The sequence below is a fragment of the Nelumbo lutea genome, chromosome 1 (genome assembly GCF_056320005.1).
Source record: "Nelumbo lutea isolate HS-2025 chromosome 1, American lotus-T2T, whole genome shotgun sequence".
NCBI lineage: Eukaryota > Viridiplantae > Streptophyta > Magnoliopsida > Proteales > Nelumbonaceae > Nelumbo > Nelumbo lutea.
This window is the reverse complement of record NC_142684.1, coordinates 18,422,491-18,444,256: the sequence shown is the minus strand read 5'-3', so window position 1 is coordinate 18,444,256 and position 21,766 is coordinate 18,422,491. Positions and strand designations below refer to the sequence as shown.

General features: G+C 40.1%; 2 protein-coding genes and 1 long non-coding RNA gene across 3 annotated transcripts; 2 read left to right on the top strand and 1 right to left on the bottom strand.

Moving 5' to 3' along the window:
• The first annotated feature begins 7,548 nt into the window (after positions 1-7,548).
• On the top strand, positions 7,549-9,883 carry LOC148873799 (GDSL esterase/lipase At1g28570-like). The gene is made up of 4 exons (XM_088944242.1): positions 7,549-7,884; positions 7,964-8,185; positions 8,379-8,527; positions 9,851-9,883. Exons 1-4 carry the CDS (start codon positions 7,626-7,628, stop codon positions 9,881-9,883), a joined length of 663 nt encoding a protein of 220 aa, XP_088800368.1. The 5' UTR covers positions 7,549-7,625.
• Positions 9,884-10,204: 321 nt separating this feature from the next.
• On the top strand, positions 10,205-12,160 carry LOC148873798 (uncharacterized). The gene is made up of 3 exons (XR_016105865.1): positions 10,205-10,267; positions 10,365-10,644; positions 11,744-12,160. It is a non-coding gene; the product is annotated as an uncharacterized LOC148873798 (long non-coding RNA).
• A 2,959-nt stretch (positions 12,161-15,119) lies between these two features.
• Positions 15,120-16,809, bottom strand: LOC148873797 (phospholipase A1-IIgamma-like). Its single transcript, XM_088964998.1, has 2 exons — positions 16,082-16,809; positions 15,120-15,965 (listed from the first exon to the last, which is right to left on the bottom strand). Exons 1-2 carry the CDS (start codon positions 16,664-16,666, stop codon positions 15,354-15,356), a joined length of 1,197 nt encoding a protein of 398 aa, XP_088821124.1. The 5' UTR covers positions 16,667-16,809; the 3' UTR covers positions 15,120-15,353.
• Positions 16,810-21,766: the final 4,957 nt, after the last annotated feature.

The window sequence follows — 21,766 nt, the reverse complement described above, 5'->3', positions numbered from 1 at the left end:
GGACATTTTGTTTGAAAATTATAAATTCAAGTACACGATTTAATAAGTTTGATATAAAATAAAAATTGGTTTTATCTTAATATTAGATATGTTGAGGTAGAGGTGTAAAACGGGCAGCCCGCGCAAAGTGCTGGCCATGCCATGCTGGCCTGCATGCCAACTTGGGGGGTTGGCCTGGCATGGCCCACGGCCCAATCCCATGCAAGCTTGTGCCGTGCGATAGACTAGTCCGGCTCATGGTTCAAGACTTGGCCAAGGTCGGGCCGTGGACCAAGCCAAAGCTATTTTTGCCTATTTATTTAAAAATTTGAAAAAACTTAAAATTTTAATTTTATATGAATTTTGATGTATGTAATTGTTTATATATACAATAATTAAATAAATCAGTATAATAAAATTGAAAATAATTATTTATTTTATTAATATATTATATACTATATATTATTATATAATATATTATGTATTATATACATAAATAATATTTATGGGTTGTGTCACGGGCTAGGTCGTGTTGACACACGAGCCGTAGAAGGCATAGTCCACTCGGTCGTGCTATGTCGGCCCGGCTCGGCCTGTGGACCTAAAACCCTAGACCTAGCTTTGCATGGAAGATCATGTCGGACCTAGCACGGCCCGCGTACCACCCTATTGTGCCATGCCGAGCCGATCCAAAGTCGTGGCCCGGTCCAATTTACACCTCTACATTGAAGAAGAATGGAAAATTGGAGAACTCAATCTAGGCATAAGAAATATTCTCTGAAATTGTAACATGTAATGCTTTATAACAATATTAATTCTCTAAAATTAGAGCATTCACCAAAAATAAAAAGATTTTAAGTAAATTACTAGTTTTTGCAGAAATTGTTTATTTTAGGATATTTTATAATTAGCATAGATGAATTTTAATGCCTATGGTATTTGGCTTGTCATTTTTGTTTATTGAGAAAGACATAAACTATACAAAAAAAGACAAAAGACATAATTACTTTTAATAAAGAGTGAATCAATTTTTTAGGAATATGTATAAACTATTCTGACAAATTGATAGAGTGAATACAGGTGTTTCTAACTTACAAATTTACAATAATTGGTGTAGTTTTGTTGCCCTTTTGCTCTCTAAAAAACAACATCCATAGAAGTTCAGAACCCTCTTTATAATTGCAAACACAGCAAATGAGGAAGAAGATGGCTAGGAAAAGCTATGGTATGAAAGAACTCAGTTGTAGTTGTTGAAGGTGGGAATCAGAGAGAGAAATCTAAATGGAAAAAAGATTGGAGAGAGTCCAATGAGTTCTAACATGTTTAGGTTTTTCTTTTTCATTATTTTTATAATAGATAATTCTTGTCTAATGGAGTAAAAACGTTTGGATGAAAAGCGCATTAATTGGGACAGGTGCCACACGGCTATTAGGTGCTTACTCATTGTGCTTAGTTAACGTGCCTAGTACCTCTGGACCCCTACGATGACTTCTTGATACGCCCCTACAAGGGGTGTTTTGGGGTTGTGGATTGTAACCTCTTTACCCCATGTAAGGCTCTAATAGGGCTCTAGTATTGGAACATTTATGCTTGCCCACTATGTAGATTTCATGGTGGTGGAAAGACTGCTACTACTTGTATTGTTATTGGAGGAAGGTCGTAAGTCGGTGAAAGGTTCATCAGTGAAAGTTGTTATAATCTAAATAGCTGTCGTGACTTCTCTTCCACAAGTATAAATATGTATGGAGTAAAATATTGAAATACAAGAATCATTTTCTTCTTTGTTCATCTTTTTCGTCTATCATGTATTAGAGCCTTAACTACCAGATCCAAGAACTATGCTTCTGTGTTTTCTTTCTTTCTTGCGATCCTGACAATGTCGCCACTACCAGGTTGCGAGTAGGATTGCCATTCTTGTTTGAATCATCTCCATTCCTCTATTCCAAGATCGTTTGGAATTCCGCCATGGCTAGAGAAATTGATAAGACTCCTCCCTACTACATACATCCATCAGAGAAAACTATTCCAGGATCAATGTTAGTTTCTTGTCCCCTCACCAGAGAAAACTACTCCATGTGGCAACGAGTTATGCGGAATGCTTTACGAGCAAAAAGCAAATATAGTTTCATTGATGGATCACTTGGGAAACTAGACCTATCGACAAGTGAAGGGATGGCCTGGGAGAAGTCGTGATCTACATGAAAGTGTTACCTATGCAGACATGGTACAAGAAATCTGGCAGGACCTCGAGGAGAGGTTTTACCAAGGACATGGCCCAAGAATTTACCAATTCAAGTGTGATTTATCGTTACTCCGCCAAGGTGAGCTCTCGGTTGCATCTTACTATTTCTAATTGTACATGTGGTGTGAGCAAGGATTTTGCTGCAGAACGAGAAAACGATCACCTTTATCAATTCTTGATGGGGCTGATTGACTCATTTAACAACGTTTATCCTAGTATTTTGGCTTTGGAACTGCTTCCCAGCATCATTTGTGCCTACGCTCTCATTATCCAAGAAGAGAAGCACCAGGCATTAGTTTGTCAACAGGGTACCGTATCACCCGAAGCTGTGGCCTTCAATGTTTTTACTAAGAATGGAAACCGTGGCAACCTGCGCTCAAAATATAAGTGTGATCACTGTAAAGGGACTGACATTCTTCATGTCGGATCAGATCCGATCCAAAGATCTGATCGGATATGACCTATCAGTAAGTCGAATCTTCGGATCTCATCTGATCTGATTTGATTTCTTTTAAAATTAATAAATTATTAAAAGAAAAATAAAATATACTAACTTAAATAAAGTAAAAATAGAAAATACAAGTATTTTTTAATTATTTTTATCATATATATACATTTTTTTTATAAAAAAATAAATAATATAACAAATTTATAAAAATATAATATAAAAAATGTATTTATAAATAAAAAAATAACATAATCCAAATCCAATTTAATTTCTAATTGAATCCTATTATCCGATCCAATCCAAAGATCCAAACAGGATGATTCAAATTTAACCAAATACGCTCGAATCTCAATTCGGATCATGATCTGATCCATTTGCAGCCCTACGAAAGACCGCTGCTACGAACTTCATGTTTATCCGATTGGATGGGAGAAAGCAAAAACTAACTGAAAGCATAATATGGGTGCTTATGACCGTTTTCATTCTCAAATTGCGGCATGCACCATGACTGATACATCTGGAACAACACAATTTTCAACTGGTAGTCTCACACCAAATCAGTACGCTCAACTGTTACGGCTCCTGAATTTTGATGCCCAACACTTGGGTGCAACCAATATTTCTGGTAAGCTGCGTGACAGGCTATATTTTCTACAAACCACTCCTGTTTCGGCAACTCTCTCCATTAGAACTGAAGGTAGTTTTTCCACCTGGAACAGCAAACTCAGGCATGCATCACCGCATTAGATATATCTCCTCTCTAATGCTAGACTTTCTTCTTCAAATAAGAATTCTTGTGATGTTTGTTAACACGCCAAGAATACACATGTTCCTTTTCCAATAAGTTCATCGTGAGGGAGCCTATCATACTCCGTCTCACTTCAGGGCAAAGACATATAATCTTCTTGTTGCCTTTTGCAATATGATGCGAACTCAATTCAACTAGGTTGTAATGTCTGTTAGATCTGACAACAGGAAAGAGTTTTTTTTTTTTTTTTTTTGTTCCATGCAACAATTCTTAACAGACAATGACATTGTACATCAGTACACTTGTGTGAATTCCCCTTAACAGAATGGAATCATTGAGAGAAAACATCAACACCTTTTAGAGGTGGCTAGAGCATTAAGATTTCAGGATTCACTACCCATATCTTTCTGGGGAGAGTGTGTTCTCACAGTTGCATACATTATTAACTATCTTCCAGTTGTTCCTCTACAAGGTAAAACTCCATATGAACTCTTGTTTGGAAAGCCACTGACTAATGCTCATCTTAGAACCTTTGGGTGTTTATGATATGCCCAAAAACGTTCTTTGTCCAAGGATGAATTTAAGCCTTGGGCCACCCGTTGTGTCTTTATTGGGTATCCTTATGGCCAAAAGGGATATTGGGCCTATAATGCTAATATCGGCCACATCTTCACCTCCCTAGATGTAAACTTTTATGAGGACACCTTTCCATTTATTGATACCAAATTGCTATCTCATTGGTTCATCCAGATGACATGTTCAAATGTCATTATTAAAGGACTAGATGAGCCCACTACTGGTAAGCCTATTATTAATGAAAATCCCATCATTCTCACCACATATCCAACTTTGCCCATGTCTCGACCTCATCGAGTGTGCCGGCCACTTGCTCACTTCCAAGATTATGTTTGTCATGGGCCCATATCAGCAACAACCCCTCCTTATGAGCCTACAATTTATGCTCAGGCAGCCAAGGATCCAAGTTGGCATCAGTCCATGGATACCAAAACAGCAGCCCTTGAACACAATAAGACATGGTCTATAGTTGATTTACCTCCAAACAAGAAGTCCATTGAGTCCAAATGGATATACAGTTGAAATATAAATCCGATTGAACAATAGAGTGCTACAAAGTGCGCTTAATTGCTAAAGGTTACACCTAAGTTGAAGGCCTTGATTACCATGACATATATGCACCCATGGCAAAATTAGCAACACTTCATTGTCTTCTAACTCTTTCAGCCATTAAGGGATGGGAATTACATCAACTAGATGTAACCAATGCATTTTTGCATGACGATTTATCTGGAGAAATCTATATGAGTACTCTCCTGAGATTTCCTAGACAAGCCAAGAATAAAGTCTATCGGTTACACAAGTCCCTCTATGGGCTCAAATAGGCTTCTCATTGTTGGTTTGAGAAATTTGCTGGTGCATTTAAGGATATAAGTTTTAAGCAGTCAACAACTGATTACTCTTTATTCACTTCTCATTAGGGCTCCTCTTACCTTGTTGTACTTGCTTATGTGGATGATCTAGTTATCATCGGTAGTGATCCAACATGCATTGCTGACCTTAAATCACACTTTGATAGATGTTTTCATTGTTGTCTCCTCCACTATTTTCTGGGACATGAAGTCACACGGTCTTCTTCATGTATCTTTGTCTCACAATGCAAATATGCAATGAACATAGTTACAAACACTGGATTGATTGATTCCAAGCATGTTACTCATCCCATGTATCAGCAATGACATTTTGTGGATAATTCCAGTCCATTACTTGATGATCCAGCCCAATGCTGGAGGCTTGTTGGGCGACTTGATTATCTTACCATTACTTGCCCAGACTTGTCTTACCTAGTTCATGTGCTTACCCAGTTCATGATCACGCTGCCATGTGAGAACATCTCCAAGCTGCTAAGCATATCATTCGCTATGTCTCCATCATTACTCAATAAGGCATGTGACGGTGTCCACTCACAAGACGATCCACTACGAGATATGTTGGGGATCACTTCTTTCATGGAAGACCAAGAAGCAAGTGACGGTGTCTCGATCTTCAGCCGAAGTGGAATATGGTGCAATGGCGATGGCTACTAGTGAATTAATATGGCTTAAACAAGTCTTCATGACCTTGGATTTCCCCTACAACAGCCCATGCAACGTTTTGTGACAACCAAGCCACCATACAAATTGCTGCTAACCCTATATTTAACAACCGTACCAAACATGTTGGCATCAACTGTCATTTTGAACGCGAAGTCACGAATATGTTCAGCACAAGTACATTAAGCTATGCCATATTTCTACCAAACTCCAGCCTACTAACTTACTAAAGCGTTGGGTGCTAATTAGTTTCACTTTCTCTCTAGCAAGCTAGGTCTTTGTAGAGCTCCAAGTTGAGAAGTTGAGGGGGGTATTGGAACAAGGTCGTAAGTTGGTGAAAGCTTCACCGGAGAAGTTGTTATAACCGAATGGCTGACATGGCTTCCCTTCCATAAGTATATATATATATATATATATATATATATATATATATATATATATATATATATATATATATTGATCCCCAAACTTTACTCCAGGTGGAGGCCACCTCAAATTTTATTAACCATTATAAAATGGAAAATCAGAATATACAGGAGAGGACATAGTCCACCTTGTCCCATGCCTAATACAAAAAGCACTCATCACCACCCTCTCAAAATTCACCCTAACAAAGAAATTAAAAATTACAATCAGATTTAACCAATTTTCAGAATGGGAAGATTAACATAATCCTCATGCAACAGTTCTTTAAACTTTGGTGGGGTATGAAGTACGGAATTAAAAGTTGCATTGCTTTTCAAATTCACACCCACATTTGCAAAGTAATCTGCACACCTATTTCCTTCTCTCAACGAGTGACCAATAGAATACCTCATGTTACCAAGTATTTGTTTGATCTTCATATAAGTGTAGGCAATTGACCATGGGTGAGATGTTGCCCCGTAAATGATGCTGACTAACACCTCATTGTCACTCTCTATTTCTAATTCAGTGATTCCAAATTGGAGACAAAAGTCTAACCCATCTAGAAGAGCCAAAAACTCTGCTTGAATGGAGGAAGTATAGCCATAGAAATTATAGAAAGTAAAGCAAAAACCTCCCATGGAATCCCTAATAATTCCCCCTACTAGCACCATCTATATTTAATTTGTAATGATAATGGATTGGAAATTTCCCCGCTACCCATCTATTAGATGTTGAGGTTTTTCCTTCAAAAACTCTTTTGCATTTTTCAATCTAAATAATCCAAACAATGAGGCATGGGGTGATAGCTTTTAAATTGTCAACTTGAGAGCCAAATTTGCACCGACACCACCATGCTCTCACCCGATCACCAATATATTGTGAGGGATTAATGTGTATGTCAAATAAGCAAGAGAAGGAATTCCAAACTTTTTGAGCCATAATCCCGCCTGCAAACAAGTGATGAAAGGATTCAGTTCTATGGCTACCACAACAACAACATTTTGAAACCAAATTAACCCCACGCTTCGTGACTTTGTCATCAGTTGGAAGAGCACCATGCATAAAACGCCACATAAAAATAGGTATGCCTTTTTTCCAAACAGAGCTTTCCCAATCAATCATAGGAACACGACTTCTAACTAGCTCCCATGCTGAATTAAGAGAGAAGTGACCATTTATATTATAATTCCAAATTAACCGATCATCTTCAATGAAGCATTTAGCTTTCTTAATTTGATTAATGATACAAGGAGGGATATGTATGATGTAAAATATTGAAATACAAGAATCATTTTCTTCTTCCTTCGTCTCTGTCGTCTGTCAGTTGTGCTCAGGAAGACATGTTGGGGGACCGTAGCATGTGTGTTGTTATGAAGTGTTTCTATGTTAGGAATTTGTGAAGGCAAACAAGTGTATGTAGGAAACACCTATATATGTCAAGAAGTTAGTGCTACTATTCTAATGAAATTTTTTAAGGAAAATGGCATGAAAATAATATTTTGAAGACGTCAAAATTTGAACCAAACATTCATGTTAAGTTTGTTATACATACATAATGATTTTAATACATGAAATGAACTTCTCTTTTCTTGCTAACCACAAATAAACCCAGGAGTTACATGCTGGGTTTGGTTTTTGTTATGACTTGATTTGTTGTGGAATTGATTACTCTTCACCTAATCCTCCCATTCCATGGCTACGAACTTTCTGTTGCTGTCGAAATTCTCTGTCCTGGGTGTTCTCCTTGCTCTGGCTACAACCCATCCCACCTCATGCTCATGTCACTACACTTCGATCTTCAGCTTCGGCGATTCGCTCATCGACACCGGAAATCTACTCCGTTTACAACACAATAATGCATCGTTCGAGTGCTGGTTCCCTTACGGAATTACTTACTTCCATCATCCCACTGGGAGATGCTCCGACGGCCGCCTGATCATTCATTTCATCGGTATGTTCCTTGTGCCATTTTTCTTAAACATGGGCGAAAAACAGAGCTTCACCCATCTTCCTTTCTCTTGTGAATGCAGCTGAATATCTAGGACTCCCGTTCGTACCTCCATATCTGTCAAGAGGGAGCGGTGGCCAAGATTTCCGGCATGGAATGAATTTTGCGGTGGGAGGAGCTACAGCCCTGGACTATAACTTCAATGAACATGGGGGAACCCACGATTCCCGTATCAACAACTCTCTGGCAATTCAGCTCAGATGGTTCAAAGAGCTCTTGCCTTCTCTTTGTGATTCAGATTCAAGTAACTAGTCTGTTTCTCTATCTTTTCTCAAATTTCTGAACTGAAACAAACGCTTACTCATCCAATTCAGAAGAACGACCATTTAAACCCACTCATCATTTTCTCTTTTGTTCTTACCTCTTACTTGTATTGAACCCGGATTCCATAGTTTTTAATTCTTTAATTGATGTAATATTATTGTCACAATTCACAGAGTGCAGAGACTTGTTCAGTAGATCTCTGTTTATTGTGGGAGAGATCGGCGGAAATGACTATAGCCTTGCTTTGAACCGGGGAAGAAGCTTGGAGGAGATCAAATCCCTTGTTCCAAGAGTCATCAACAACATCTCGTCTGCAATCCAGGTGAGCCCTCAAAACCAAGGTAGTGAGGCAGGTCTGGCCGCCGGTCATTTAGTAAAACACTCCTTGTAAAACTTTTCCTATACTTTGCAACCAATTTACTTTCTATTAATAATCCTTTAGTATTTCTATCTAAAAATTGGTAACCCGACCATATAAACAAATTGGAAAATGTTTATGGGCATAAATCCATACTTTTTTATTCTGAAAATCTCCCTAAAACTTCATATCAAGCTTCAAGAAAGAAGCAAGGTTTGATTTTCAGATCTATCAAAAAAATGTTTGGTTTCAACGGAATAAAGAAGAAAGAACAATGGTATTCAAGTTTCTTCCTCAATAATCACACCTAGGGATGTAAATGGGTCAGATCGGAGTATATTCAATCCAATAGTATAAATAGTAAATCCAATCCAATTTGAAGATCTGGTCAGATCTAGCTCACAAATGTCAGATATCCAAATATTGATCCGATTCAATTTAATTTCTGGAAATTTTAAAAGACATGACAATATAAAGAAAAACAAAAAATAGAAGTGTTCCAACTACTTTCATCAAATATATATACATGTTTTTTTATATAAAAAAACTATAATATATATATATATATATATATATATATATGTAGGTGATCTGAATTCTCTTTGGTTTTCAATCAGGTCCTATTTATCCAATTCGATTAAAAACCTGATAGGGGAGATATCTAAAATTCCAAATCCAACAAAATATTATCGGACCAGATCATGATCTGATCCATTTGCACCCTAATAGCATGTCTTCCTTCTTCAAGCAACAAATTTTACTGAAAAGAGTTGTTGCCTACCTTTTATTAGGAACGAGAATGGCATTTCAATTTTTCTTTCTGTAGATTAAATTTGTTAGAAAAGATGTTAAAGTCAAAACTAATATTTTTCACTTCCATGAAATAAAATGTCAATTAAATAAATTGATTGCAAACTATAAGGGGTGTTTTAATGAAATAGAAATTATAGGGTATGTTTTAGTAAATCTATGAAACAATAAAGGTGTCTTATTAAATGACATTAAAGAAAATCAAAGTGGTGGGTGAGAGTGAATTTCTGAGAGTTCAAGCCCATAAACATAAATGTCATATACTCATGGCCCATTGTAGTGTCTGTTTGGCATCGATACTGTTGCTCTAGAAAACAGTGACACATTAGTGTCATGCTGGAAAAAAATGGTGTTCCAAGAAATGCCAATATGTTTAGAACCGTTTTTCTATAAAAAATGGTGCTCCAAGCCATGCCTTGGAAATTGAGAAGGCATGGTTTGGAGCAATGCTGAATTTGACGTTTTCTCAAATTGTAGCTTGTTGCTGCCAACGAGAACATGATGTGGTAGTGACGTGGACTTCCTATAATGGGTATCGGTGCTGAAAACAGATATGGAGCACTGGTACTAAACAAAAAGTATTGTTGTTGCTTCAAGAAACATCCTACCTAACAGCAATATTTTCAAACAGAAAAACAGACATCATTTTCTGAGAAAACGGTACTTCCAATCCACACATCTGCAGCATATTTTCTGTGGCATCGTTGTCAAACATATACATAATATATTGGTAGAGATCAAATTCACTGCTCACAAGACTGTTTATATTATTTTCACAGCCTTCTTATAGTTTGGTATTGAGAATATATGTGTATTTGTATGTTGCTTTTTCATGAAGAGATATTCCTACTAAAAGACTGCAAGGCACTGTACTAACAGTCTGAACACACTCTTGTGAGGACGAAATCCGATTTCATATTTGTGTAGAGAAGTCCGAAATTAGGTGGAGGATTTGTGAAAGTATGAAGTATTAATTCATTTGTTGGCGCAGATGTTTATCCAAGAAAATGGAGCAGTTACGCTCCTGGTTCCTGGACACCTCCCATACGGTTGTTTCCCGGTATTGCTGACGGATTTCCAAAGCCCGAATGAGGAGGACTACGAATCTGAAACGGGGTGCCTGAGATGGTTGAACCAACTTTCAGAATTCACCAACCATTTGCTACAAGAAGAAATCCATAGGCTGCGACACCTACATCCCCATGTCACCATCATCTACGCAGATCTCTACAATGCTGTCAAGGCCATTTTCCGCTCTCCTGACAAATTTGGTAAGACTCACTCTTTCTACTGAGTTTGAGTCTAGGGATGCAAACGAATCATATCAGATTCGAATCAGGGTATATTTCTGATTTGATATTATTAATGGTGGATTCGATTTCATTGGATCTGATAGTTTTTGAATCCTATCAATAAGTCGGATCTAATTCAATTTGACATATTTTCTTTAAAAGTTAATAAATTATTAAAAGAAAAATAAAATATAATAATTTAAATAAAGAAAAATAAAAAATACAAGTATTTCTTTTAATTCTTTTCATCATGTATATGTGATTTTATAAAAAAAAATGAATAATATAACAAATTTATAAAAATACGATATAAATAATATATTTATAAATAAATAAAATAGCATAATATATATATATATATATATATATATATGTGTGTGTGTGTGTGTGTGTGTGTGTGTGTATTATATATTTATATAAATAAATATATAACATATATTGGATGAGATTTTCTTGAATCAGATAGGAGATAATCCGAATTCAATCAAATAAAATCATGATCCAATCCATTTGCACCCCTATTTGGGTCTAAGGCTTTTTCAAAGTTTGCCATGTTTACAAGCATCAAGGATAGATGGAAGTGGACCCACTTGAAATGGAAAATTTATTTATTTGGGTTTCTCGTATATGTGTTATTTAGGGTCCCAATGGTGTCAATATATATAGGGTCTGGACTAGTTTTGGATTGGACTCGTTCAAATCAAAAACAATTTGAGCAGGTCGAACAAACCAAAGTATTTTTTGGATTGGAATGGAACTGATCCATTCATAATGGATTTATATTGGATTGGGTCAGATAGAACCAATATCCAGTCCATTGGTATAAGATAAGAGTATGAGTGTCAATGGACCAGGTTTAGGTTGAACCCAACCTAAATTAAAACCAATTTGAATAATTTAGACGGTTCAAACATTGAACTGAGCCAATCCAGAGTCCAGAGTGGTCCTAAGTATTCATCGGACTGGACCAATATTGGGTCCATAGACAGCCCTAGTTATATTGGTGAGTAGAGAGAGGCAAGCAATTAACAATTTTATGGGTTTAATTGTTTCACCTACTGCATCAATTGAATTGCAGGATTTCGAAAAGGAGCTCTTCTTCTGACTTGTTGTGGAGGTGAAGGTCCATATAGCTACAACAAGTCAATCCACTGTGGTGATCGGGGTGCCAAAGGTCCATATAACTACCATCACAGTATGGTAGTTGGGATGGCACCCATATGACAGAAGCGGTCTATAGGGTCATTGCCACCGGTTTAATGGAAGGACCATATGCCATCCCTCCCTTTAACCTATCCCATCTATTACCACTACTGCAGAATTCTGCTCATGTTTCCTATTAATTTTCACGAATATTTGATTGATGATCTTGTTTCCTTGTCATTATTAGCAAAAATTAAGAGTTAAAACCCATATTTAATTTGTAGACTTGTAGCACATCGACCATGGTCAAGTAACAAACTACCAGTAACAGTGTTTTTTTGTCTTTTCTTGAAACCCATATTTATAGCTATTACTTTTTTGTTCCTTATTTTTCATCCTTCTTTGCAGATGTCTTCATTGGTCGATCAGAGCAAGTTGTATGATTGAAATTATATAAAGCTCTCTGACAAAAAAAAAAAAAAAAAAAAAAAATCTAACATCCAGAGAGAAGCGATATCTTGTCAATGGCACTCTTTTTCTGAGTTCAAACTACCTTACATCCTTGCCATGTATTGGGAACATTTCCTAATGATGATATCATTATTTCTGGTATTATCACCGATAAATGTTTTTAATAAATTGTCGGGATGTGTTGTGGGACACTGTGGGGGGCTGATTTGATCTCTTTTTTTTATGGTTATTAGGCTAGGGATAACAATTTTGCCTATCCTCGCCAGGTATCCAATCTACCTGACGGAGAATTGAATCCTGCAACCAGCACTTCAAGGAAAAATGAGATATGGGACAAGTTATTTATGGTGTATAACACCCAAGAGTTCAAATCAGCCCCCCACAAGATTGCCCCCCCCCCCCTCACCACAATGTTCTATAGTACATCTCCACCATCTATTGGGAACATTTCCCGATGATGACATCATCATTTTTAGTATTATCATCGCAAAATATTCTTAATGCACGGCGAAGATGTACTGTGGGACATTGTGGGGGGCAATCTTATGGGGGGGCTGATTTGATCTCAACATAGAATACCAAAAAAGAACTCATCATCCCGCTTTCTTACTCACTTTTCTGCAGTACTCACGTGGTTACAGATTAACTAAAGTTCAGATCATCCGTCAACAAAATATATTTCAACACCCTCCCAATACATCTCAAGGTGAGATGTGCAGTGCATCCCAACTCGATTAAGCATGGTTCAATGCCCAGTCAACTAACTCAACTTCGTATTTAGATGCGAGTTCAGATCTGTGCCCGATAAAGTCCCACAGCACATTTTTGCCATGTATTGGAAACATCTTATGATGATGACATTATCATTTCTGGTATTATTATCGGGTAATATTCTCAATACATGGCAGGGATTACTGTGTGACATTGTGGGATGCAGACTCTCAACTGGTCTTCCCTGAGCGCCATTACTAATGAAAATTGAGCCTGGGTTGGCCAGGCTTTTATGATTATCTCTTCTTCACTTCCATTTAAAGTAGAGACTGCCATTAAATTAAATTTCAGTACACCGTTTGATTTGAAAGAAAGGGTAAAATAATATGTTCAAAGTTACCCTTTCTTTTAAACTAAACACAAACATAGCCTTTATTTCTTGAGACCAACTATGAGAAACATAACTTGGATGCATTATAGTTCAGTCTTCTTCAAAAATGAAGTTGCTGGATTGCATGTCCTAGGCGTCAACTCTGACCCAATCCAATCTAACTTCGAATTGGCATCTTTCAATCCTAACCCTCATGGGGTGTCAATTAGACCGAATTGGCCCAATCCAATATGAATCTATTACAGATCGACCAGGTCCAATCTAATATCAGATGAAAACTTTGGATCATTTTGGATAGGTCCAATTTAATGTCTAGACAGTCTAATATGTTCAAATTGGTTTTAATTTAAATTGGTTATAACCCAAATCTAGTCCATTGACACATCTATTCTTATCTTATATCAATGGATCAGATATTAGTTCAATCCAATATAAATCCATTAGGGATATGGACCAGGTCTACTCTAATCCAATAAATACTTTGGACCAGAAGTCTGGACTGGTCTGATTCAATATATCTTATTAGTACATCCAATCCGTCTAAATTGATTTTTATTTAGAGTCCAACCCAAATTCAATCCATTGACACCTTTACCCTCACCATGCCTTCGTCCTAATGCAACCATTTTCAGGATAGGTTCAGGCTTAACCTTCCCAAACCGCACCCTTCAGCAATAGATTACTTGATGAGCTGCCCACTTGCTTATTGCGGCTTCCAATCTTTACCATAACCTGCTCACCATCTCCTTAGTCTCCTTCCTGGAATTTCACCCTACTTCGTCACCCACACCAAGAATATAGCAGCCCACCAATGCATTTGTCATTAGCAATCCAGAAGGGAGAAGAGTTATTGCATACAGACCTGATCTGGACTTTCTTGAACCAAACCCAATAAATCCATCTTGTTTCAGTACTTAAATTGTAGTTTAGGCTGTGTTTGAAAACGATGCAAATGGAGTGTAAGTCCTGGTACAAGGTAAATTTGCACTCTGGTTCATTTTTGCCTGTATTTGGCAAAGACAGACCAATGCATATTTACATTGATAATAAGGCTCAGTTTGGAAAGAGCACAAATGCAAGTATGTACAGTGTAAATACATACGAAATAACACAAAATATAAGGTTCTGCACTCTACATGTTTGCATTTGTACTCCTTCCAAACTCAGCCTAAGATACATCAATAAAAAAGAAGTAAATTTGTATTCAAGTGAGCTTTTATTAAAAAAAAAAAAAGCATGTGTTTTATTGAAATTCATGTTTGCATCCATTACAACTAAAAGTTTATTTGGTAAGAAGATAAATTTGTCAGTACAAAACTAATCCAACTTTACAATTTATATGAACCATTTTACACTACATATTTACATTCACATTTATTTGCATCGTTTCCAAACAGACTTACTGTATAGAAACAAATTCAAACTCAAAATGATAGCAAAGAAGTAAGATACTTTATTGGGATTGCTCTGCAATAACTTGTGAAAGATAGTATTGAATGAACTAAAAACAATAGCTTATTGTGCAAAAGCATGGGTTTTACCTACTATGAGGTAATGCAATGACATCTTCACATATTTCTAATGGTATTTCTAAATGCAAAGATACTAAGGTAATTGTCCCTGGCGGTGCACATGGACCCTCACTAGTCACTAAGTACAGGTCCATTTCATTTGTCTACGCTACGATACAATTTCATATATATGCACTAGTTCAAATGTTTAGGAGTGCAAATCAAAAGAATGTAAATTCTGGTACACTTTTACTTCGGGTTTTACTTTTACACCTAAACAAACAAAATAATGTAAAAGTCCGGACAAAATAAAATAGAATTTGCGTTGAACTCATTTGCGCTCCTATACTTCTGCACCAATGCATTTTATAAACAAACCAGGCCAAACCAAAAAATCCAGTGAACAGTGGAATAGAGAATATATGGTTCTACTCAATGCAATGCAACGGTCAATTTAAGATTCAAAACTCTGGATAATCTTCCTCGTGGTCCATCAGCTTCCAGCTTCCGTCGTCCCCTTGAACCATCCCCTTATTCTTCTCGCACCACCACGACACCGGAACAAGATGTTCATCTTTCAATGCGTCCGTCGTTTTGTTCACAAGCGCAATATCACGCCCAACTTCCAACTTGAATCCTCCTTTAGCTCCTTGAGTTCCTGCAACTCCATGCAGATAGCACTCCAGGTTGTGCCAAAGCGATGGGTTTGCAGAAGCCTTTATGAATTTCGATTTCCGGAAGTCAATTGCCAACTCTTCTCCCACATCTGAATAGCCCAGAAGTGGGTAATTGGGTACCACATCCAAGGCGTTATGAACACGTAATAGTCGGAGGTTTTCCAGGCCGGAGAAGACTTCTTGGAAGTTGTCGTCTCCGACGCGGGGACTAGCAAACAGAATTGCTGTAACTAGACAGGCCCTGTGTGGATGGTTTCTGGGTTTGTTTAATCCATGAGCAACAATATCAGCTGCGTTCAATGTTCCGAGAGCTGCTCCCAGACTGTGGCCTGTTATGGTTATGCTGATCTCCTCGTCTTTGAATAATTCCACCAGTCTCCTGACCTCGCTCAGAACCTGAGATTTCATAATTCATACCAGAATTATCAATATTATAATTCATCTATCTTTTCTCCCCCTTAAACCAATCAATCTAAATCACAGTTGCATATCAGAAATTGAGATTTATTCACCTGGTCTCTAGCACTGGCCTTGTTGAATGGCGACCTTGGATCGTCAGAAGTGTAGATGGACAACCAACCCTGATGGACCTTAGGATCATTGGTGCCTCCCAGTATCTCAGAGGCCGAAACTAAGTTGAAGCTGAAATCGTCAACCCATTCCAAGTCCTCCACTGTACCTCTCCATGCAACCACAATGTCCCTCCTGCCTAATACAGCCTTCCCTTCATCTGTGGCCACTGCAACATAACCCATCCAGTTCGATTCCCGACTCCATGCCTCCCTTGACAACGATTTGATGATAAACGCTTCTGGGACTTCGATCCGGGATGTAGCGTACAGGAATTTGATTACCTGATACTTGAAAGGATTGGTTTTCGCTAGACCCACCTTGGAAAAGAAATCCGCCATTGCATACCTGCTGCTTCCGGCAAACTTGGAGGCTTTCTCAGTGATAAAGGTGTCATAAGTCGCCTGAGCCATTTCTCCATAGTGAATTATGTTTCGCCGGAGATCAATGTCTAGAGGATCCAAGAGATTCTTCCAATTTTCCTGGCCGTTAAGAAGCCTCCATCTTTTATCTATACTACCCATCATCTCCCTAACTTGAAATAACCAAATCAATGTATGTCTGGACTCTGGATGGGTAAGGTTTTTAAGTTGTTTGATCACACCATTTATATGTTCTAACTGCAACTTTGCTTGCTACGTCGGTAAAATCGTATTTGAGTGAGAGTAATATACTAGGATGGGTGACCTATGAAAAATCCTCGAACTTCAGTCCATGTCTTAAAGCAAGCACGGAAGGCGGACCTGCCAATGAAATTAAATGAACCATTTCCCGGTTGGGCAGAAGGACTGACCCAAGTCAAGATGAAACAAGAATCCAGTTTTTATGACTTAATTAGCTCTGTGTCATCCAAGGTTGGATCGGTGGCTGCTGGTGTAGGTGATCAAGTTGACCACTTTAACGGCTCCAAATTTCAATGCACATTCATGTCTACGATCAGACCAAACCATTTATGATCTCGGTCCTAATTCCTAGCCCATTGGGTTTTTACCCTAGAGCAAACGAGTCCGGATCTGGTCGTTTCAGTTGCACATCGAGACCTTCATGGGAGATATTCTCAATACACAGTGAGATGTGGGTTTGAGGAGAATATCCCATCACGCAGCAATGGCGTATGATTATTGCATCAGTTACCTAAGCCTAAGGATTGAATGCTGATATCTATGGAAACAGTATCAATATAACCCGTATGGGTAGAAACACTGATGTGAATCTTAGAACTTAAGGGTCCAATCGAAATCGTAACTAGAATCAGGACTTTTTAGAATCGGAATTGGGATAATATATTCTCATAATCTGTTTGGATTAAATGAATTCAAATTGAAATCAGATGGAATGGAATCTCATTCTCAAGTGAAAGAAGGTAATTGGCTATAGGGATTGCCATTCCACCTCGAATAAAAATAGAATTTCAATTCTGCCCGACCAAACAGTTCCGATTCCAAGCCCCTATTCCTGTGAACCAAACGGGGACATGACCGGTTGGTGGTTACTCGCTTTTACTCCATCCAAAACCAAGAATTAATTGGAAAGCATAAAACTTCCTTCTCGTTAGAACAAAAATAAAAAAGACAGAATATTATATATATTTCAGTTCTTAAAGGGCCTCATGAAGGAGTAACGTTTACGATCAGGATTGGTGGGTATTGGCCTCAACTCAAGTAAATCTATCTCCTCCAATTGGAATGGTCTGTTTGCATTTGAAGCTACGTCAGATGCTATTCCTTAATTTGTAAGACGCCCTATAGATCGAGAACCTACTTTTTTCTTCAAAAGAGAAAGGAAATCGATCAATTAGAAGTAGCTAAAGTGTTTTTCCTTTTTGCTTTTCTGGATAATAGCTTAAAGTGTTGTTGTATGCTCTTTGATCATCAAATACTGGCTGTTTTTCAGAGCAACGTTTAGAAGCTACGGCGCTGCTGACTTCTAAGGGATGGCATGCATTCACTTAAACGCACTAAAGCCAGCCTAATCCGCCACTACCCTGCACTCAGGGACTGTTTGGGAGGGTTTCAGCGTTAACTGAGCCGTCTTGGAAAAGCTACAGAGAAAATAGTTTCATTGGAAAGTTGATTTCTCAACTAATGTAAGCATATATATATATATATTTGGCATTATGGGCATTTCATCAAACATGGCTTCAGAGTTTTCTTTGTGGGATCTATCTTGCAATTCTACAAGTGAAAGTTGTTGTTTGCTCAAAAACATCTAATTTGGACTTGCTGGTTTTTCACCAAACATTTCTTGTAGGTTATTCAGATGGGATCTGATGGAGCGCGATCTGGCTGGTCTTAGCTGTCCGCTGCCTTGCTTCTGAACGGGGTAGCAGGGAACCTGAAACGGAAGAGATGGGAAAGCTCCGGGGGGAACCCAGTGTAGAGGCTCCGAAGCTCAAGTTAGAATCCTTCAAAAACAAGGTAATACCAGATAGCGCAAAGTTTGCATACCTCCGTTGTCGGGGGGCAGGGGGCTCTTATAGTCACTTCGTGTACTTGTCCCAAGGCCCTTGTCAGATCGGGTATGATTACCCTTGTGCTTGTCAACTCGGTCGTCGTCCTTTCTGCTGAGACAGAACCGTCACCGCCTAACTGTCTAACTGGAGATGGCGGCGTCAGTGGCGTGGCAGGTGGCCGTTTAGAGTGCTGCTGCCAAACGTCAGATCCCAAGTCAGTTAGGCGTGGCGCCCTCAGGCACGGACTTCCCTAGTGTCAGGCATGGTACGACTTGTTTGGCTTTGGTGCCCAGAAGATGATGCAAAGTGCTGAGCGAGGCGGTCTTGAGCTCGGAGGTATCTCGAACTGTTACAAGGTGGGTCAGTTCGGCGAAGTGTATCCCGAGCTGTTACAAGGGTCAGTTCGGCAAAGTCTATCCCGAGCTGTTACAAGGTGGGTCAGTTCGGCGAAGTGTATCCCGAGCTGTTGCAAGGTGGGTCAGTTCGGCGAAGTGTATCCCGAGCTGTTACAAGGTGGGTCAGTTCGGCGGTGTGTCCCCTTGTTCCCGCCTAGGCTTGGCCCCTTTTGCCGAGCTGTCGTTTCTGCCACGTGTCACATAATGAAGAGGTCGAGCCAAATCTTCCTTCATCAATTGCCCCCCACTCCTTGCGCCGAGGGTCTTGCCATGGTGCGGGGAGTTTTCACGAGGTAGCTGGTGGATTTGTCCCGTCCTTCAAACCTTCACTATACGAGACGCTTTTGCTAGGATTCTTTCAGTTTCCGAGGAGGCTAGGAACGTGTTTACTCAAGAACGCTGGTGGTTGTGACCGCGCATTTTAAATTTCAAACCAACTCATGCCGCTGGGACGTGACAACGGGTCATTTCAAAAAGGCATGCCACTGCTGTACGTTCACGATCGACTGTCAGGGAGACGTGCGGCGCGTCAGTTTCAAAAAGACGCATGTCGAAGCGACGTCGGTTTCAAAAGACGTGCGCCCGTCACGCCTCGACCTTAAGGGTTGTGCGGTTGGTAAGAACGTGGGCCGTCGGATCGTCTCCGGTCTGCACGGTCGATTCTTGGTTACTGTAGATATAAATAGTGGGGGACCCTGGTTGTTGTCACTTCTGCGGTTTGTCTATTGAGTTCGCGTCCAACCCTTCAGCTCGCGTCCAAGTCTTTTCCAGCTCGCGTCAAGGCTGGTTATACAGTTCACGGTTCTTTGGTATTTCTTCAAACCTTCCGGTGAGTACTTTTTGAATTCTTTTCCCCAATGTCTAGCTTTGATAGCTCAGACGATTCTTCGAGTAGGGCCGATGTAGGTTCCACCAACCGAGCCGTGTCCCCAGACTGCCTCAGTGATCCTGAGGTGGAGTTTGAGGACTACGAACCAGTAGGTCGAGTCGCTTCGGGCAGTTTGGCATCTACCTCTCGCCGAGGTCGGATGCTAGACCGGTTTGGCCCTTCGACCATGACGCCTGAGGGGCTTCAATCCATACTTCTGTCTTATAATCTTCCTGGGGGGTACACATATTTTATTCCTTCGGGTAGCTTTCCTTGGGAACACGATCCCGACGAGATCGTGATTTTTCGAGAGCAGCTTGCTGCAGGGTTGCGACTTCCTTTCCATCCCCTTCTCGTCGAAGTTATAAACCACTTCGGTGTCACCATTGGCCAGCTTCATCCGAACTCTATTTGGAACCTGGTGGGGACAATTTCCCTTTTTTGCGAGCAGAACTTTCCCTTAGACTTAGAGATATTCTCCTCTATCTTGATGCTCAAGAGACAGGCGGGTTCTCTTCCTGGGGGGAGACGGGCGTATTACCTTTCTCCTCACCAGGGTTTCAAGTTTCTGCACGATCTTCCTAATAAGGTCTCGGCTTGGAAGCGGGACTACTTCGGCGAGCGAAGTGCACAAGGATGGCCCTTTCAGACCGGGTGGGGTGAGGCCGCTCCCGATTTGGGCGTAACTCTTGATAAAGAGACGGTGAAGGGTCTACGGCAATGGGCACGGCAAGGCTTAAAGTGCCACCACTACTTAACGGAGGCTAAGCTTTTTGCAACCGGCCTGAGTTTGGGTAGGTTTCTGGCTCTGCGGTTTTTTTTTTTTTTTTTGATGTCGAACTCGTTTCTGTAGGTGTGATGGATGCGGAGAGAACTCGTGGGGGGCGTTTGTTCCAAGGTATGAAGAGGAGGAAGTGGGTCGCCAAGCGAACTCGTAACGAGCTGCCCCTGGATGAGGAGCCCCAAGCTCCAGACCATACGCCAGAGGATCTGCCCAGGGAGCCCGAAGTGACTCCACCGATGCACGAAACTGCCGGGGCGCCTTACGCTGAAACCACTCATACGGGCGCTCCTGCGTACTCAAGTGCTCCTGCTCACTCTGGGTCTGCTCATATGCGGGCTGGGCCCTCAAGCTCGGGAGCTCAAGGGGAGTTTAGGAGCGTGTTGACGCCGAACTACGCTCTTTAGAAGAGTAGGGACGCTACTTTCCCCGAGGAGGTCGCAGCGTGGACCGATCTTCCCTTGAATCAGGTCGCTTGCCGCGTCGTAACACATGCCATGGTGGTAAGTTAGATTGTCTTCCTTTTTTATTCTGTTGCTTCTGCTGTCATTTTGCTCACTTGTTTCTTTTGGTAGGTGAATTCTTCGATTCATGCCTTGGCGGCCCAAGTGGAGAGGAGCTCGCGACAGGCGCGAACTGCTGAGGCTGCCGCTCATGCTACTGAAGAAGCCTTCCGTGCTGCAAAGGCAAATACCCGGGCTGCTGAGGCGGCTGCTTATGCTGCTGAAAATGCTGCTCGCATCGTGGTGGCCAGACAGGCGAGGTCTCAGCGTGACGCCGAGGCCATGGGGGTAGTTGTCAAGCATATGGCGGACTTGAAGTTGGATTTGCAGCATCAAGTCGAGTATCTTCAGGAGGACATTAGGGAGAGAACACAGATTTTTTCCCAAGGCATTGAAGACTCCAAGAAGAAGGCAGTTGAAGACTACATTGCCTCCCCGCGTTTTGACGATCTGATGGTGGACTCTTACAGGAGGGGGTTCAAGTTGAGCCGGTGGATGATCCGGAATACCTACCCTGACCTCGATGTAAGTGCCATAACCACTTCGCGTATAACTCAGGAGATGGCCAATGCTGCCGATGGCGAGCCGGACTCTGAAGGAGAGGCAGGGCCTTCGGGTGTTGTTGAAG